The following is an 18,522-nucleotide window of genomic DNA, read 5'->3' as shown; positions in this document are numbered from 1 at the left end:
TGCATTGAGCAGTGGTCTTTTCCTGTAATGGATTCTACCCAGTGATGCAATTCAACCAGTTCTATCTGGTTTGGGCAAACAGGTAGCGGCAGCAGTGGGGAGTTCCGTCCACCCACCTGGACGTCATCATGTCCCGTTTTTTATGCTCTGCGCATGCAGACGGTTCTGCTCATGTGCGGAGGCAGAGTGCTGCAAGCAAAGTGTGCACTTGCACTGCTCCCCTTTGCGAACCAGTAGCAAAGGTAAGTTGATTCCACCCCTGATTCTACCTATGAAAGGGGAGCTTGTATGAGTCAGAGGAAGAAATTTAGGATAGCCACGCCCTTCAATCTCGCAGGGTATATTCATTAGGGTGAGAATAATAAAACTTTAGCCTGGTAAGATTCTGTCTATTGGGCATAAGCAAATAAAGAACTGAACTTTGGCTGGATTTTGTTCTATGTTGTTCTTAGGCTGGGCAGACACTGCTCTAAGCCTTGATTGTTTCAGCTAGCAGTTTTTTATTTTATCAATTCTGTTTCATTATGAATGGGTTGATTGATTAGTTTTGAGCAGGTTTTGGACATGAGAAGCATGCCAATACATTAAATTTCATTAAATAAACAAATAATTAGGTGTCCTGGATTGATTATTACTTAATTTGAAAGGTGGCCTCTAAGGCAGAACACTCTTAAAATTTGCCATTGACAAGTGATACAATTATTCACATAAGTAGCATAAGATATAACATCTCTTCGTTGTAGTGAAGTATCTTATTCACAACACTTCCTATATTAGTGGTGGTGAAGCTATGGCACGCGTGCCAGAGGTATCACTTAGGACCCTGTCTGTGGGCACGCATGCCGGCACCCCAGCCCAGCTCCATTGAGGGAGGGAAAGAAGGGGTGAGAGAGATGAGAAAGAGAGAGAGAGAAAATAAGAGAGAGAGGGGGAAAGAGAGAGGGAGGGAAAGAGAGAGAGGGAGAAACAGAGAGGGAGGGAGGGAAAGAGGTAGAGAGTGAAAGAGAGAGAAGGAGAGAGTGAAAGAGAGAGGGTGGAAAAGAGAGAGGCACAGAGAGAGAGAGGAAAGAAGGGAAAGAGAGGAAGGGAGGGAAAGAGAGAGAAACAGAGAGAGTGGGAGGGAAAGAGAAATAGAGATGCAGAGAGAGAGAGAAAGAGAAAGAGGGAGGGAAAGAGAGAAAGAGGGGAAAAGAGAAGGAGGGAGGAAAGAAAGAAAGAACGAGGGAGGGAATGAGAAATGATATTACAGAAGTTTTTCTTTTTTGTTGTTGCTAAATGTAATATTTCAAAAGCAGGAAAAAATGAAGTTTGCATTGTTTATCATTATTTTAGGTAGTAAAATCTCATTATTTAGGTTTAATTGCCGTGTTGACACTTTGTGATAAATAAGTGGGTTTGGGGTTGCAGTTTGGTCTCTAAAAAGTTCGCCATCACTATCCTATATGATACCATAACTGTTTCACTTTTATCAGCATTCTTATAATCATACCACAGTCTGTCAAAATGATCTTCTATGACCTTAAATGCACAATGTTCCCATTTTTTTCAATCAACATTGCCACTTTTTTTTTTTACTGTACTTTACAATGGCACACCTGGAATTCCAACTCCAGCTCCCTACCCACCCACCCCATCCCAGATCTGATCCGATACAAAGAGGACTGTGATAGTGGTGAACATCTGTAGCTTGGGTGTACGATGAGGGTGGAGGTTCATTCTCTGAGCTTGTGGGTTGGTTTCCAAACATTTCATTACCAGGCTGGGTAACATCTGCTGAAGATGCTACCTAGCCTGGTAATGAAACATTCAGAAATCAACCCACAAGCTCAGAGAACAAACTTCTACCATACGAGGTTTGTTTGGGTTAAGATAAAATCCATTTTTGATTTAATTGCCATGTAAATTAGGTAAAGGTTCCCCTTGCACATATGTACTAGTCATTCCCAACTCTAGGGGGCAGTGTTCATCTCCATTTCAAAGCTGAAGAGCCAGCGCTGTCTGAAGACGTCTCTGTGGTTATGTGGCCGGCATGACTCAACACCAAAGGTGCACGGAATGCTGTTACCTTCCCACTAAAGGTGGTTCCTATGTTTCTACTGGCATTTTTTACGTGCTTTCGAACTGCTAGGTTGGCAGAAGCTAGGACAAGTCACAGGAGCTCACTCCGTTACGTGGCGCTAGGGATTTGAACTGCGGCACTGCTGACCTTTGTGATCGACAAGATCAACTTCTTAGCCATTGAGCCACTGCGTCCCTTTTGCCATGTAAATGAAAGGAACATTAAATAGAATAGAATTAATAAAAGTTATACCGGTCCTCTTTATAGATTGAAAAGTTTTGTTTCAATGTGATGTTGAACCTTTCATTTGAGAGGCATCCTAGAGAGGCCTTAAGAATATCCATGTTTGCCTTTTAGAGGCATCCAGCCAGTTCTCCTTCTCACCTCTCCTTTTCTGAACCCTGGGTGGGAAGTTTATGTGGTGGAATCTGGTGCTGGGTTGCAGGATGGAGAAACTCGTTTCCAAGTCAATAATAGACAAATCAGCTGTGAGCCTTTGTTCTGTAGAAAGAGGCCCAGAAGGGATCCTCTCTAAAATCTTAACAGGATTTATCTCATAGTTATGCAAAGTGTGCTTTAATCTGGTAAGATTCCTGTCTATGGACCAAAAGCAATGAAGAAACTACTGTGAACAATTCATCATGTTGTTTTTGGTTCCTTGAACCTGACAGTCTTGGATCCTTACCACTTTTTTCCACACCTTGCAGAAAGCCAGGGAGACCATCTAGAGGTAGGATTCTCCCAGTTTAGACCAGTTCAGGTGAACCAGTAGCTGTGATGGTCAGCTGGGAGCGAACCGGTTTGCTCCCACTAACAAGTGGGCCTGCTTGCCCACCCCTGTGCTTTACCTACCTTTATCTTCTCAGCTGAGTTGCGTGGCATAGTGGATTGGCATGTCTAAACTTTTTTCCTTCCCAAGCAGTAATCCAGAAGGTAAGTCTTCTCTAAACTGTGCATGCGTGCACAGTGCATGAAACATGCGCTCAGTGAACTGGTTGTTAAACCGGTAGGATCCCACCCCTGAGATTACCCCATCTCCAACCTTTCACCTGCTAGATATGTCAAACTGCGATTGCTATCTCACCACGCAAAGTGCACAGCCCTCTTCTAGATGGAGATAAGAGGTTCTACTGCATATCCTCCTTAGTAGGCAAAAGACACCATTCACTCTCCACTTTGAAATTGCAGGTTTCTTAGACTTCATGTTCAACGTAGTCCAAGAACTGGGTCTTTCTGAGGACATTTCCAAGGCAATCAACAAATCAATCAGGAAAAAGGTAGCTGAAGTATTGACTTACTTGTGGAGGTGTATACTAGTGAACTGGGGGCACTGTACATGGGCGATCCTTCTTGATTTGCCTGGCACAGGAGCACCCTGCCTATGAAAGAGAAAGAAAGAGAGACAGAGAAAGACAGAAAGTGTTTTGAGATTGGGAGCACATATATGAAAAAAAAATATTAGAGTTATGCAAAACCAAAATAGCTTTTTTGACATAGTCAGTAAGTTATATTTGCTCTTCTGCGTGGGCAAATCTACCTCCCAATCACCTGCAGCAAAAGTTCCCATCCTAACACTTTTCCCACCCCCACAATTATTTGCACCTAGAACAGGGGTCGGCAACCCATAGTTCTGGAGCTGCATGTGGCTCTTTCATCCCTCTGCTGCGGCTCCCTGTCGCTGGTCAGCTCCACAATTGATAAGGTTTTCAACTAGGACAGATGATAGAGGAAAAAGGATGCCATGCTAGCAGGCGACTCTATGGTCTTCTAGTCGGCAGAGGAAAAGGACACTGTGCTCGGAGGGGACTCTATGGTGGTGAAACCAGACTTCTGGTTGGCTCCAGAATTGAACAAGGGGCTTCCGGTTACAACCTTTGAGGGTCTTTGAGTGTTTAAGGTTGTTGACCCCTGATCTAGAGTGACCAAAAGATAAGAGACCTGAGATTTTTAGCCCCATAAATACCTAAAACTTCTCAGATTGAAGAAGTCTGGTCTATTGATAGCCTGTCTCTCACCCAGTATAAATACTTTCATTTTTACATTAAGGAAGATCAACCCATCCCAGCTTGCCACCCTGAAGCAAACACACAGTAGAGTTTGTAGTTGTGCAGCCTTGCTTAGTAATTGCATTCTTATTTTCCTGGCATTAGGAAGGAAACCATCTTTAGGAGTCATGGACACATCAGAAATATTAATACACACCTGTGCTGTATGGACAACCTGTTACTGGGCTAAACTAAACCTTTGGCTGGGTTAAGCTAATCACCATGAAAAGTGATAAGAAAAGAAACAGAGAAAATATTTCCAGATTATGAGTCTCCCCATCTGTAACCTACTGTTTCCAGAAATTGAGAAGTTGTCATTTTCAAAAAGAGGAGATAATAAAATCTACATTCATTATTGTATTCACTAGAGAATGAACAGCAAGTTTGGAACAGTCAGGAATAAAGAGATAAAAATCTTACTATTGAAGGATTGGCAGTGTTCCAGTTGATACTGTTAATGCCAGGGAAAGCCTGAGAAATGAGCCTCGTCTACATTAGAAAATATTCCGCTGAAATATTTCACTAAAGTTGAAGAAAAGGCTAGACAATCTCAGCTCCCAGTTTTAACTGCAAGGGCTGTTATAATACAACATTATTTCTTTCCAATGTGGCTATTTTTCACATTCTTCTCAGGTTTTTTTTTTCTTTTTTTAAAATCATCTAAATAATTTTGAGCAAATGGGTTGCAAAATAGATTAAGTTGCCTTCTAAATACAGAGAAATTAACCCAATATTGTTTAATATTAGTTACGTTAATTATACATAGAGGTTTGCTTCCAACCATTACAAAAAACAAAGCTGTTGCCATTGTTTTTAAAAATGTAGTGTTAAAAATATTATCATACAAATGGTGTAAATCCAAGCTAGATTAACGGCTCTGATGGCAGTTAATGTGTTTCTAAAACTTCTGAGGAGCTGTTACAGCCCATTATGGCTGAAATATTGGTGTATGAAAAATTAATAAAGCCAGCAGAAAATGGAATTTGGCATCTGTGCTAGCTATTTACATAGAAGGAATCACCCAGAATTAATTATGCCCTCTGTTACATTCTAATGAGTTTTTCATTAAAATGTACACTATTATGGAAACTAAACAAGGATTATTCAAACAAAAATGCCAACAGATGTTTTTTTTTCCCAAAGAAAAAGAGTGAGAGAGATTAAAATTAGTTAATTGTTTGTACATTTATATCTAGCGCAGGGTTAATCGAACCCGATTTATCATACCGTTTATGTATATTTTGCAAAGAAAACAATATATGTGGAACTATGCATTAGTGCTTGGCCAATATTTTCTCTGGCATGTTCTCCCCTCGGGCTGCTTCTTCAATTGAATGGAAAAGAAATTGTTACATTTTTAAAATATTCTTCTTTTTAAGGGAGACATTTGATCTCCTTTAAATTTGGATTGGGTTGACTTGTTCTCCAAAACACCAGAAGGTGTGACAAAAAGCAACGGGTGAAAGCTCATTAAAGAGAGAACCAACTTAGATTTAAGGAGAAATTTCCCAACAATGAGAATTATTAATGAATGGCACAGTTTGCCTCCTAGAACTCTGGCTGACTGGAAGATTTCAAAACTTTGGACAGCCATTTGTCTGAGATGATATCAAGTCCTCTGCCTTAATCAGAGGGTTGGACTAGAAGACCTCAGAAGACAGGAGAAGAAGCCATGGAAGGAAACTAATCAAGGAGAGAAGTAACTTAGAACTAAGGAGAAATTTCCTAATAGTGAGGACAATTAACCAGTGGAGCAGCTTGCCTTCAGAAGTTGTAAATGCTCCAACACTGGAAACTTTTAAGAAGAGACTGGACAGTCACTTATCTGGAATGGAATAGGATTTATTGCTTGAGCAGAGGGTTGGACTAGAAGACTTCCAAGGTTCCAACTCTGTTATTATTCTGTTATCTATATATTTATATCAACATCTACATATACAGCCTTAGCTATGTTATCTATCTATTCATCCACCCGTTATCATTCCATCCAGGAGTGGTATACAGGTACCTTCCCTACTAGCTCACAAAAGTCAGCCCGCATATGCTTTTGGCAGAAAAAGGGCCTAAATGGGTTGCCATAAAGCCTGCCACCAGTTTGGGCTACCTGGTCTGAACCAGTAGAATACCATCTCTCTAGCCATCCATCCATCCATCCATCCATCTATCCATCCATCCATCCATCCATCCATCCATCCATCCATCCATCCATCCATCCATCCATCCATCCATCCATCCATCCATTTTTACCTGTGAATCATTAAGTGCTCTTATTGCACCTGTTCTATTTTGAAAATAGAGCCTATTTATTCAGAGCTTCACAATCCTGTAGGACATATGGGAGAAGCAAACCCAGAGGCAGATGACATACACCAAATATTGTTCTTCTTTAGTTTGTCCCAATAATAACATAGCAGCTTTTCACTTTGATGCTTCGGTTACAGGCCAACCAACAGTTCAAAACACAAAGCCAATCACTTCTTAAAGATCAAGAGTTGCTTTCCCTGCTCCATTTCAACTCCCAGGGTCCTTCAGCTAAACCCGTCCCCATGGAACCCTTGAGTAATTCATGTTAAAGTATTAATGTGCTAAGGGAATAGAGAACATCACACTATTGAGGGAATATGGGAAACTGTGCCACGGTAATGCATGTACAACAGCGCACTACATATATTAATCATATTACCAACAACTGTGCAATTACTGTACTGAGTCAAGAGCATCTCTCAGGGCAGAAGGGAAAAAGTGATAAAGGAGACCATGCTGCCAAGAATCTCAGTAGCTTGGAAGGGCAAATGTTGCAACTGAACAAAAAATAAAAATAATATGAATTGCCAAGCATAGTCTAATTGCCTTTACGAATGCTGGAAACAGCATCATAATATTGCTGCTCTTCCATCTAAGAAGAGAGTTACCAAATGACACAGCTGTAGCTAGCCTGTAAGATCTTACTCCGTTTTATAAAGATCAGAGTGTGTTGATAAAATGTGCAGCACACCGGACAGAAAAATGCAGTATTGCAGGTTAATTCTGCTGACTGCCAACTGCTGGCAGTTCGATTGTCACCGGTTCAAGGTTGACTTAGCCTTCTACCCTTCCAAGGTCAGTAAAATGAGGACCTAGATTTTTGGGGGCAATAGGCTGACTCTGTAAACTGTTTAGAGGGCTGGCAAGCACTGTGAAGCGGTATATAAATCTAAGTGTTGTGTGTGTATTCGGAAAAACACTTAATCTCTCCCCTGGCTCAGCTGATAAGTGAGGAGAGCTTGTGGCTTAGAGGTTAATACAACTGCCTAATATGTAAAAACAGCCCAAGTTCGAATCCCAGTAAGGCTATGGCTAGCTGATGAGAGCTAAATAGCTTGAAATAGATCTATACTAGTCTCCCCTCATTTCTTTATCCACAAAAATGTAACACAAAATGGTTTGTCATGTAAGCGACTGCCTGCAAAGCTCCTGGCACAGGGCTGAAATGCAAAAGGGAAGCAGTATGCTCCCTCCCATATTTGGGTAGACCAGATGCTTGGAAAAATACTAAATCTGGCTCAGCCGATAAAGGGAGGAGAACTTGTGGCTGAGAGGTTAATATGACTGCCTAATATGTAAGCAGCCCAAGTTCAAATCCCAACAAGGGTATGGCTAGCTGATGAGAGAGCTTGAAATAGATCTATACTAGTCTCCCTTCATTTCTTTATCAACAAAAATATACACAAAAATGTATGTATGTGTGTGTGTGTGTGTGTGTGTGTGTTTGTGTGTGTGTGTGTGTGTGTGTGTGTGTGTATGTATACACTATCAAACATGGCCACTTGGACAGCTCTCCTGTGCTGACTGTTTATTATTCTACTCAAGTTGCCATCCTCCTCCTCCTTAAAAGAGAGGGGGCGAAAATGGGATAGCAAAATCTGTTTTGACTAAAGAACTGTATGCATTTTGGATGGGGGAGGGTAGAATTACAGCTATAACAAGGTATGCCAAGTATCTTGACCATTTATGATTATGTTCCAGCTTTGGAGTTGAATTACATTACACGGTTCCATTTTTGACTTTAATTGTCTGCTTCAAGTTGTCAAGTCATAAGTATATCTCACCACTGCATTGCATTAAGGGACTTTTCCCTGCCCCACACCTCTCTCTATTGATCTTGTCCTATGGAGTAATTTAACTCCATTCTAATTTTCTTCCCCTCACACCGGCTGACTCACCACCCAAGGAAGTGAGTTATGTATATTCAGGATGCGCGTCTTATGAATCGTGTTAAGGTTTACTGCCTTATAGCCTGTGCTGATGGAATATTTAATCAAAGAAATGAGTTGGCAGGGATGATGTACAATGTGGTTATGCCTTGTGGTGTGTGCCTTCACCGCCAATTGAGAAATGGGTGAATTTGCCATTCATCAGTGCCACACTGAAAGCTTTGTATAACCTTCTCCTCTCTCTCTCTTTCTTTCTTTCTCTCTCTCCTTAAAACTTATTTATCAAGATTAAAGATATTTTAAATCAACAGCTTCTCTGCAGATACATCATCTTTATTTCCAAAGTGGCTACATCTTTCATCATTTAGCCGCTGAAAAAGAGTCTCTCAACCTAAGCACGAAGTAATTTGAATTTTCCATGAAACACAAAAGAGAGAGAAAGAGAAAGCTAAAAGGATAATGTCAAAAGTCCAAAACACAATTGTCAGTGTTTCCTTCCCTTTTATTAACACGGTTATTTCGTGTTCTGCTGCTTATCATCAGTCCTTGATGTTGGAACCCCTTGGGATCAAGTCAGCCATGAAGCAAATTTAAAAATGGAAAGAGTGAAAGTGGCTTATTGTGGTCATAGACTAGCATAATTTAAAAAAAAAAAAAATTAAAAAAATTCCTTCTCTTTTCTTTCTCTCTCTGCCCCTTTTCTTAAAACTATCCTTTTACTCCAGATGAGGAAGTTGGGTATATTTTTAAATATTAATAATATAATAGTTTTTGATATGGTCAGATGACTAAATCAAGAAAGATTGTATTGTATTGTATTGTATTGTATTGTATTGTATTGTATTGTATTGTATCCTATCCTATCCTATCCTATCCTCATTCTTGTGATAATATCAAAAATATAAATTTAATTTTTATATATTAAATATAAAACAATTTATTTTATTTTTAATTTTAGAATCATTTTTCTATGCTGAACATGTCTCTAAAAGAGGCTCCCATGAGAAATAAGATTTTCGTTTTTAAAAAAGTAAAAATTCCTTGTTCTTTTCTACATCTTTTGAGTGTGGCCCCTGGTCCCCCAACTCTCTTTTTTAACCTGAATGGTTTCTGGATAGATATGTCTGTATTATTCTGATATAAATGGGTTAATCACACCTTCTTAGTTAATAATCACTTTATTAGCCAAAGAGGAGGGAAAGTTTAACAATTGAATGCTTGGGTTTCTTTCCCTAGGTATGAATTAATAATTGTATGAATTATACTAATAAGATTTTGGAACAATAATGTCTGGATGTTACCAAATAGCAAACTGACTTTCATTTATAATTCCCATTTAGCCAGATTAGAACTCAGCAATTTATTTTCTAATGAGTTATGTTCGAATTACCTGAGTGAGTTTGCAGTATACATCCACCATATTCTCTCATTAGCTTAATTTGCAGCCTTACTTACAGGCATTAATTTTGACTCATAAATAAATCCATCTAGTTACCGCAGAACAGTCTTATTATAAGGGACTATCTCCCTTGTGATGGGTTTTTAATAATCGCTCAAGAAATGGATTCCATATTTCAGAATTGGAGCCTTAATTTCAGGAAGCTGCTAAAATATGTGTGTGGTTTGGAAGCCCTTTTTATAAGGCCTCAAGCCTGCCACATACGCAAACATATCCTACTGTGGGAAACTGAGAGGCGGGATTGTATGGAGAATGGGAGCTCAACCAATCTCATAGTACATATGTTGCGCACTCCAATAACGAATTAGTATTATATACTTTATTCATTAAACATGAAATTCAGTCAAATGAACATTTAAAATGTGTCACAAATACCATTGACTGATGCTGATGGTTGATAAGGGTTGCTGCCAGCATCCCAGGTATCAACCAAGTACCTTCTTAAAATATACAATGTTCCGAGTAGCACAGTTTTTTGTAGTTCCACTGGTGTTATTGCAGGAAGCTGCAATTTATTGATGCAGCTTGTAAAATTCTTGGACATGGCGCCAAGTGCCCCGATGACAATGGGTATCACTGTTACATGCTTCATATCCATAGCCGTGTAGTTTCGATGGCCAGGTCGCGATATTTTGTGATTTTTTTCTAGTTCTTTTTCTTCAACTCTGGCATCTCCAGGAACAGCGATATCAATAAATTGTATGTTTCGGCCCTCTTCAACAGCGATATCTGGCGTGTTGTGTTCCAAATGATGATCCGTCTGTATTTGAAAGTCCCACAAGTTCCTCACCTTCTCATTTTCGGTACCTTTTTCCACTTTGTGCTTCCATGACTTTTTGGATACAGGTAAATCATATTTTTTTACATAATGACCAGTAAATTAGTTTAGCAACTCGGTCGTGTCTAGCTTTGTAATCAGTTTGTGCAATTTTGCTGCATTCACATATTAAATGTGAAACAGTTTCAGCTTTGTTGTTGCAAAGTTGGCAGTTTGGATTGTCAGTGGATTTTTGTATCTTTCGCTTTCATGACATTAGTTTGTAGTGCTTGATCTTGAGCAGCCAGTATTAAACCTTCCATTTCTTTCTTGATGGTTCCCATCTTAAGCCATGTCCATGTCAAGTGTCATCACATTTTCCTTCCATGTTTTTAAAGTGCTATCCATGCAAAGCTCTGGTTTTCCATCTATTTAATCTGTCATTCAGCTGTTTTTTCTTATATTCTGCCTTTGTTAATTTTGTTTTTATACTGTTCTCCATTTTCACAGTCTGTATCAATTTTTCTGTACTTTGGTTAACATAATCATTCAAACTTCATTTTTTTCCTACAGTTTGATGGATTTGCAATAGCCCCCTATCCCCTATTTTTTGTGGCAGGTACAACCTGCCGATGTCACTTTGTGGATATAAAGCGTGATACATATTCAAAAGTTGGCGCATTTTCCAGTCCAAGTTTTCCAGTTCAACCAAAGTCCAGTTGATGATTCCAGCTGAGTAGTGTATCACTGGAACTGCCCATGTGTTAATGGCTTTAATTATGTTTCCAGCATTCAGCTTTGATTTTAATATTTTGCGGACCCCACTGATGTATTCCTATTACGTTGACTCTTTGACCTTTCCATTCAAGATGTTATCTGTCTCCAATATGCCTAGGTGTTTGTAACCATCATTCTTTGCTAATACTTTCACTATGCTTCCATTTCCCAGTTCTATTCCTTCTTTTTTTATCCATTTTGTCTCGCTGCATGGATAATATAGCACATTTTTCAAGTCCAAAGTTCATTTTGATGTCACTGCTGAACACTTGAACTGTGTTGAGTATTGATTTAAGTTCAGTGGGGCTTTTCACATATATTTTAAAGTCATCCATGTATAGTAGATGGTTTATCTTGCCATGTTGGTTTGAGATTTGGTATTTCAATTTTGTGTTTCGTAGGATAATTGTCAATGGAATTAATGCACTGTTAAACAATAGTGGTAAAAGTGAGTCCCCCTGGAAGATAACACATCTGATATTGACTTCACCAATGTTCTCCTCATTTGCTGTTAAACTGTTTTCCATGTTTGCATATTTGCTTTCAAAAATGTACAGATATTTTTGCTGATTCCCAAGTTTTCCAGACAAGTGTAAATCCAGCTGTGGGGTAATAAGTCAAATGCTTTCTTGTAATCAATCCACACCATATATGCATTTTTAATTTAAAAGCATTATTATTATTATTATTATTATTATTATTATTATTATTATTATTGTTGTGTGGTTAATCTTTGGTGAGATTCACAGCCTTTGGGGCTGGTTGGTAGCTCAACAGCTCAAGCCCTAACCAAGGACCTAGGAACTGTTAAGGTAACGTCGGAGGATATAAGCTGTTCCAAGTAGGGTGGTTTTTTGTAGAATCAGAATGTTCAAGTCTGATAGATTTAAAATTCCCAAATAGCGAAGTAGCCCTTTGGGTATTGCTCCAAGGGCTCCAATTACAATCAGGACAACACACAATTTCTTTTTCCACAGTCGATCAACTTCAATTTGCAAGTCCCGGTACTTTGTGATTTTTTCTTGCTGTTTATCTTCAATTCATGCATCTCCAGATATTGCAATGTCAATGAACCATACTTTTTGCTTTTCAAGTATTGTTATGTTAGGTGTGTTGTGGGCCAAGTGCCTGTCAGTCTGAATTCTGAAGTCCCACAAGATCTTGACTTTCTCATTCTCTAAAACCTTCTGTACCTGATGTTCCCAGTGGTTTTTGCTGTACTCAAATCCAAACTTTTGGCACAACTTCCAGTGAATGAACATTATTATACAATTGTATCACAGCGGCCAGTTGTTTCGCCGGATTTGGCATTGGTTACTAGTCGGGCCCCACCCAGGGGCCTAGGACGTCGTAACGTATTTTCGTAATATGCGTGCAGATCCAAGCAGTGTGGCTTTTTGCATTTGACTGATGGTGATTTTGTCAATTTTTAACTGTTTTAAATGTAATTCCAGTGCTTTTGGTATAGCACCCAGTGTGCCAATTACCACTGGAATTATCACTGCTGGTTTGTGCCATAGTCGTTGAATTTCGATTTTTAAGTCCTGGTATCTTGCGATTTTTTCATGTTCCTTCTCGGCGACCCTGCTATCACCTGGTATTGCGATGTCTATGATTGTGACCTTATTTTTCTCAACCAGTGTGATGTCTGGTGTATTATGCACCAGTATTTTGTCCGTTTGTATACGGAAATCCCACAAGATCTTGACCATCTGATTTTCGGTGACTTTTTCAGGCTGATGTTCCCACCAGTTTTTTGCTGTTTTGATATTATAATTTTTGCACAAATTCCAATGGATCATTTGTGCTACTGAATTGTGCCGCAATTTATAATCAGTCTGCGTGATTTTTTTACAGCAGCTGAGTATGTGATCAACAGTTTCATCAGCTTCTTTGCAAAGTCTGCATTTGGCATCATCAGAGGATTTTTCGATTTTGGCCTTAATGGCATTTGTGCGGATAGCTTGTTCTTGCGCAGCCAGGATTAGTGACTCTGTTTCTTTCTATAATGTACCTGTTGTTAACCATAACCAAGTTTGTTCACTGTCCACTTTATCTTTTATTTTTTCCAGAAATTGGCCATGCAGTGCTTTGTTCTGCCAACTGTCCATTCTTGATTTTATCACATCTTTTCTGTATTCTTGTTTCGTCTGTTGGGCCTTCAGTAGATTTTTGTTCTTTACTTCGATTAATAGATGTTCTTGACTTTCTTTTAAATAATCAGCCAGTGCATGTTTTTCTTCTTCAACTGTTTGCTTCACTTGTAATAATCCTCTGCCACCTGATTTTCGGGGCAGATATAGTCTATCAGTATCACCACGTGGATGTAAACTGTAGTGCATTGTCATTAGTTTCCTGGTTTTTCGGTCCAAAAGGTCTAAATCAGCTTGTGTCCAGTTAACTATGCCAGCTGTGTATCTTATAACTGGTATTGCCCAGGTATTTATGGCCTTGATTGTATTTCCACCATTCAATTTAGATTTCAAAATTTTCCTAACTCTGTTGGTGTACTCTCGCCTGACAATAGTTTTTACTTCTCCATGCTTGATGTTATCCAATTGCAGAATGCCTAAGTATTTGTAGGCTTCATTTTCTTTGCATTTAATTAATTGGCCATTGGGCATTTCAATTCCCTCACATGCAGTGATTTTGCCTCTTTTTATGGATACAGTGGCGCATTTTTCCATGCCAAACTGCATTGAAATATCGGTGCTGAATACTCGGACTGTGTTTGTCAATGATTGGATTTCTATTTCTGACTTTCCATAGAGTTTCAAATCATCCATATATAGTAAATGCGAAATTTTTTCAGCTTCTTTGGCTGTTTGGTAGCCTAATTTCATTTTTTTTTAATATTACTGATAGTGGGATCATTGCGATGATGAAGAGAAGAGGTGAAAGTGAATCACCCTGGAAAATTCCTCGCTTGATATTAACCATTCCATAGATCTCATTCCCTACTGCCAACTCAGTTCTCCATTGTTTCATCACCTTTTCAGTAAAGGATGTAATATTTTTGCTAATGCCAGTTGTTTCTAAGCATTTTATGATCCAACTATGTGGCAGTGAGTCAAATGCCTTTTTGTAATCAATCCAGACCATATTCAAGTTCGTTTTTCTGTTCTTACAATTTTCTAATATCATTTTATCAATTAGAAGCTGATCTTTTGTGCCCCTGCTCCTTCTTTTGTTGCCTTTTTGCTTTACTGGCAAGATGTTGTTTCTTTCCAAATAATCCATCATGTTATCTGCAATAATGCCTGTGAGTAATTTGAAGGTTGTTGGCAAGCATGTTATTGGTCTGTAGTTTTCAGGTGTTGTTCCTTTAGTTGCATCTTTCTGAATCAAGTATGTTTTTCCAGTTGTCAACCATTCATCAATTTGGCCCTTTTGTAAAATTTCATTCAGTTGCCTGGCCAATATTGCATGTAAACTGGTCAGATATTTGAGCCAGAAACCATGTAATTGGTCCTTTCCAGGTGATGTCCAATTCTTTACCTTTTTAACTCGATTTTTGATCATCTCAGTTGTTATTTCTAATACTTGCATTTGTTTGTTGCCAATGCTTTTCTCAAAGTCATGTATCCACTTTGCTTCCTTGTTGTAGTCCTTTGCATTTTCCCACAATTCTTTCCAGAATTAAACTGTGGCCTGTTTTTCTGGTTTTTCACTTTTGGTGTCACCATTTACATTAAGACTTTGATAAAAACGCCGTTGGTCTGATCGAAATTGCTGATTTTGTTTATATTGGATGATTCGTGCCTCATATCTTTCAATTTTTCTAGCTGTTGCTGTTACCTGCTGTTTTACAATCTCTACAGCTTCATTGATGTTTCTTGTATCCAATCTATATCTCCTGATTAGCCGATCTATGATTTTGTTGTTTTTAAGCCGTTGCTCATGCATGTTCTTTAAGTTACTAGCATCTGCCCTTAATTTTTTTATTTTTTGTTCTAAACGGATTTTCCACTTTGGCTTTGATGCTTTTTCTGTTGTATGACTAGGTACTTTAATTTTAATGCCTAGTTCATTAGTGACTATTACAGCTGCGCTGTACATTAACTGGTTTGTTTCCAAGATGGATCCTGGTTCAATTGTTGAAAACACTGCATTAACCATTTTCATGATAGGGGCCAAAATTTTCTTCGGCACAGTTTTTAGTGATGGTAAACGTTGCCTTTCCTCATTAAGCAGAAAATGCTCCATGATCTTATCCTTCAATTCTTTTTGTTTTTGAGTTAGTTCATCAGTTGGTTCAGTGATAACTGGTTCTAGTGGTGGTGATGTTATTTCCTCCCCAAGAGCTTCTTCTGGGAGTTCTACTATAATGTCTTTAGTTGTGTCTTGAATATCAGTTATTTCCGCTTGTGATATTGTTTTTTGGGTTTTGCAATTTGCCTGAATTTCCTCATGTTCAACTTCACTAAACACTTTATTTCGTATAATAAATCGCCTTTGATCTGCTAGTCGTTGTTCACTAACATTTGAATCTGGATATTGTTGTTTCCATAATTCATACATTCGCTTTAAATAGCCTCTTTTTTCTGGCTCTGAGTTGTAGTAACAGGCCATTATGGCACGGTTTTCATCTGCACTATATTTTTGTCGTTTTGTTGGCTGGTCCACTTGTAGCCCACTTGTCGACGGATGTCCAGGGACCCCAACATCCGCCGCGGCCCTTGTTAACCCGCGCGACGACCGATGCGGTATGGAATTCTTATTTGTTTTTTTCACCATATTGTATGGGTTGGCGGGGTTTTTTTTATGGGACCAGATGCCAACCTGATCCCAACCTTCCTCCTTTCTCATCCGGGCTTGGGACCGGCAATGGCGGAGTATTATTATTATTATTATTATTATTATTATTATTTACTTCATTCATTAAATATGAAACTCAGCGAACTGAAAATTCAAAAATGGATCACAAATACCACTGACTGGTGCTAATGGTTGATACAGTTTGTTGCCTATCAACCAAGTACTTTCTTAAAATATATGATGTTCCGAGAAGCACAGTTTTTTGCAGTTCCGCTAGTGTTATTGCAGGAAGCTGCAATTTGTTGAATTATCTTATAACATTCTTGGACATGATGCCAAGTGCCCTGATGACAATGGGTATCACTGTTACATGCTTCATCCATAGCTGTGTAGATGGCCAGGTCGCAACATTTCGTTATTTTTAGCCCACGTTTTGCACTTTGGTTCCAATCGCTTTGCAGTTGCACACTTTGGTTCCCTGGCAGTAACAACTGAGCCCTGTAGCCCCTTTTTTGATAGATGTCCAGGAGCCATAGCATCTGACGTGGTCTTTGTTGACCTGGATGGTAACATATCCAATGTGGAATTTTGTTGTTTTCTTCTCATCATTAGTGATGGTAGGTGCCTGGGTTGGTTCTCAGTGGCTAAGTCGCTACTGAATATTTTATTATTATTTTATTATTATATGTAGCCAAAATAACATTCCTTCTTAGAAAGTCAAGTCATCTTGTCCCTGCATCTGGATGAATGTGGATTGTGAATGGAAGGAATCTTCATTTGTGGCAGTGAATGATTGGACCATGTGATGGACATGTGGGTGCAGGGCAGGGTCTTCAACTTTCAACTGGGTGAGGAAAACCTGGAAGCTTTCAGATTTGGGTTTTCCGAGATGTGCCAACATGGCTCTTCTAATAAATTGGAACTTTGAGGAACCTCTAGCCTCCGAGTCTTATTGGATTGAGGATGCTATTTGGAACCCTGACAGTGTGATCTTGTGTGCCAGCATCAGTGGGAATAATAGAATCCTAAGGCTGGAAGGGACTTTGGAGATTTTCTAGTCCAACCCCCTGCCCACGGCCATGTAAATTAGGTAAAGGTAAAGGTTCCCCCCGCACATATGTGCTAGTTGTTCCTGGCTCTAGGGGGCAGTGCTCATCTCCATAAAAGCTGAAGAGCCAGCACTGTCCGAAGATGTCTCCATGGTCTTGTGGCTAGCATGACTAAATGCTGAAGGTGCACGGAACACTGTTACCTTCCCACCAAAGATGTTTCTTATTTTTCTACTTGCATTTTTACATGATTTTGAACTGCCAGGTTGGCAGAAGCTGGGACAAGTCATGGAAGCTCACTCCCTTATGTGATGCTGGAGATTTGAACCGCCAAACTGCTGATCTTTCTGATCTACAAGCTCAGCATCTTAGCCACTGAGCCACCACGTCCTTACCCTTCCAAGACTATATATCACCACCTAAACCCTGAGATACACATACTAAACATCTTCAAAATATACTTGAGGGACAAGAATGATTAAATTATGGGAAATGACACAATGTACTATATTTAATTTGATTTAAATCAGTTGTGGGTTATATCTTAGCCTGGCCTATTTTCTTTGTCTTGGTTGTACCCCATTTTTTTTAAAGTGTAATAAGCCCTCAGCCTCATGGAACTCATAGAATAACAGAGTTGGAAGGGACTTGGAGGTCTTCTAGCCCAACCCTAGAAAATTTCTGAAGGCAAGCCCTTCCATTGATTGATTATTTTCATGGTCAGGAAATTCCTCCTTAGTTCCAAGTTGCTTCTCTCTTTTGTTAGTTTCCATCCATTGCTTCTTGTCTTGCCTTCTGGTGGCTTGAAAAATATGACCCCCTCATCTTTGTAGGAGGCCCTCAAATATTGAAACACCACAATCATATCTCCTGTCAGGCTTGGAAGCCATCATTTGCATTGGGCCGTCCGGCCTGCCACATTCAATGCTGTGGGGAAAGGGGAGGTGGGATTATATGGCATATGGAAGATATATAGTCATAATATCATTCCTTTGTCAGAGTGTCAAGGGCATCTTGCCCTGCACCTGGAAGGTGTGAGGTGAGAAAAAAATATCCATTGGAAAATTGCAGATAATAAGGCCTAGGAGTGGCCTTGCAGGCCTGACTGAACCAAAGTTTAAACTAACACAACTGCAAAATGTGCCAGACATATTTCAAATGTGCTGAGTTGTGTCTGACTTTTGTGCTGCTTTTTCTGCAAAGTTTGTATGTCCATGGATATATTTAGAGAAAGAAGAATGAGATGGTGGGAAATGAGGAACTGAGAGCTTCAAATGTACACGGGTGTTCGCAGAGAGTGACTGTCAGTGACAATCAGTAAAAAAGAACAAGGAAGTGAAACTATGGAATGTATAGGTCAGTGGTGAGTTTCAAATTTTTTTAGAACCTCTTCTGTAGGTGTGGCCTGCTTTGTGGGAGTGGCTT

The 18,522-nt window shown here is 39.3% G+C and overlaps 1 protein-coding gene across 1 annotated transcript in view; it reads right to left on the bottom strand.

The window, feature by feature from the left end:
• The window catches only part of RBFOX1 (RNA binding fox-1 homolog 1), a 250,667-nt gene that overhangs the window by 126,756 nt on the left and 105,389 nt on the right, over positions 1-18,522 (bottom strand). The window contains exon 7 of the mRNA XM_032230214.1: positions 3,358-3,438. Coding sequence (XP_032086105.1) covers positions 3,358-3,438 — 81 coding nt within the window. The remainder of the gene's footprint in view (positions 1-3,357; positions 3,439-18,522) is intronic.

This window comes from Thamnophis elegans, chromosome 14 (assembly GCF_009769535.1).
Source record: "Thamnophis elegans isolate rThaEle1 chromosome 14, rThaEle1.pri, whole genome shotgun sequence".
Classification (NCBI taxonomy): Eukaryota; Metazoa; Chordata; class Lepidosauria; order Squamata; family Colubridae; genus Thamnophis; species Thamnophis elegans.
This window is presented reverse-complemented; position numbering and strand designations above follow the sequence as displayed.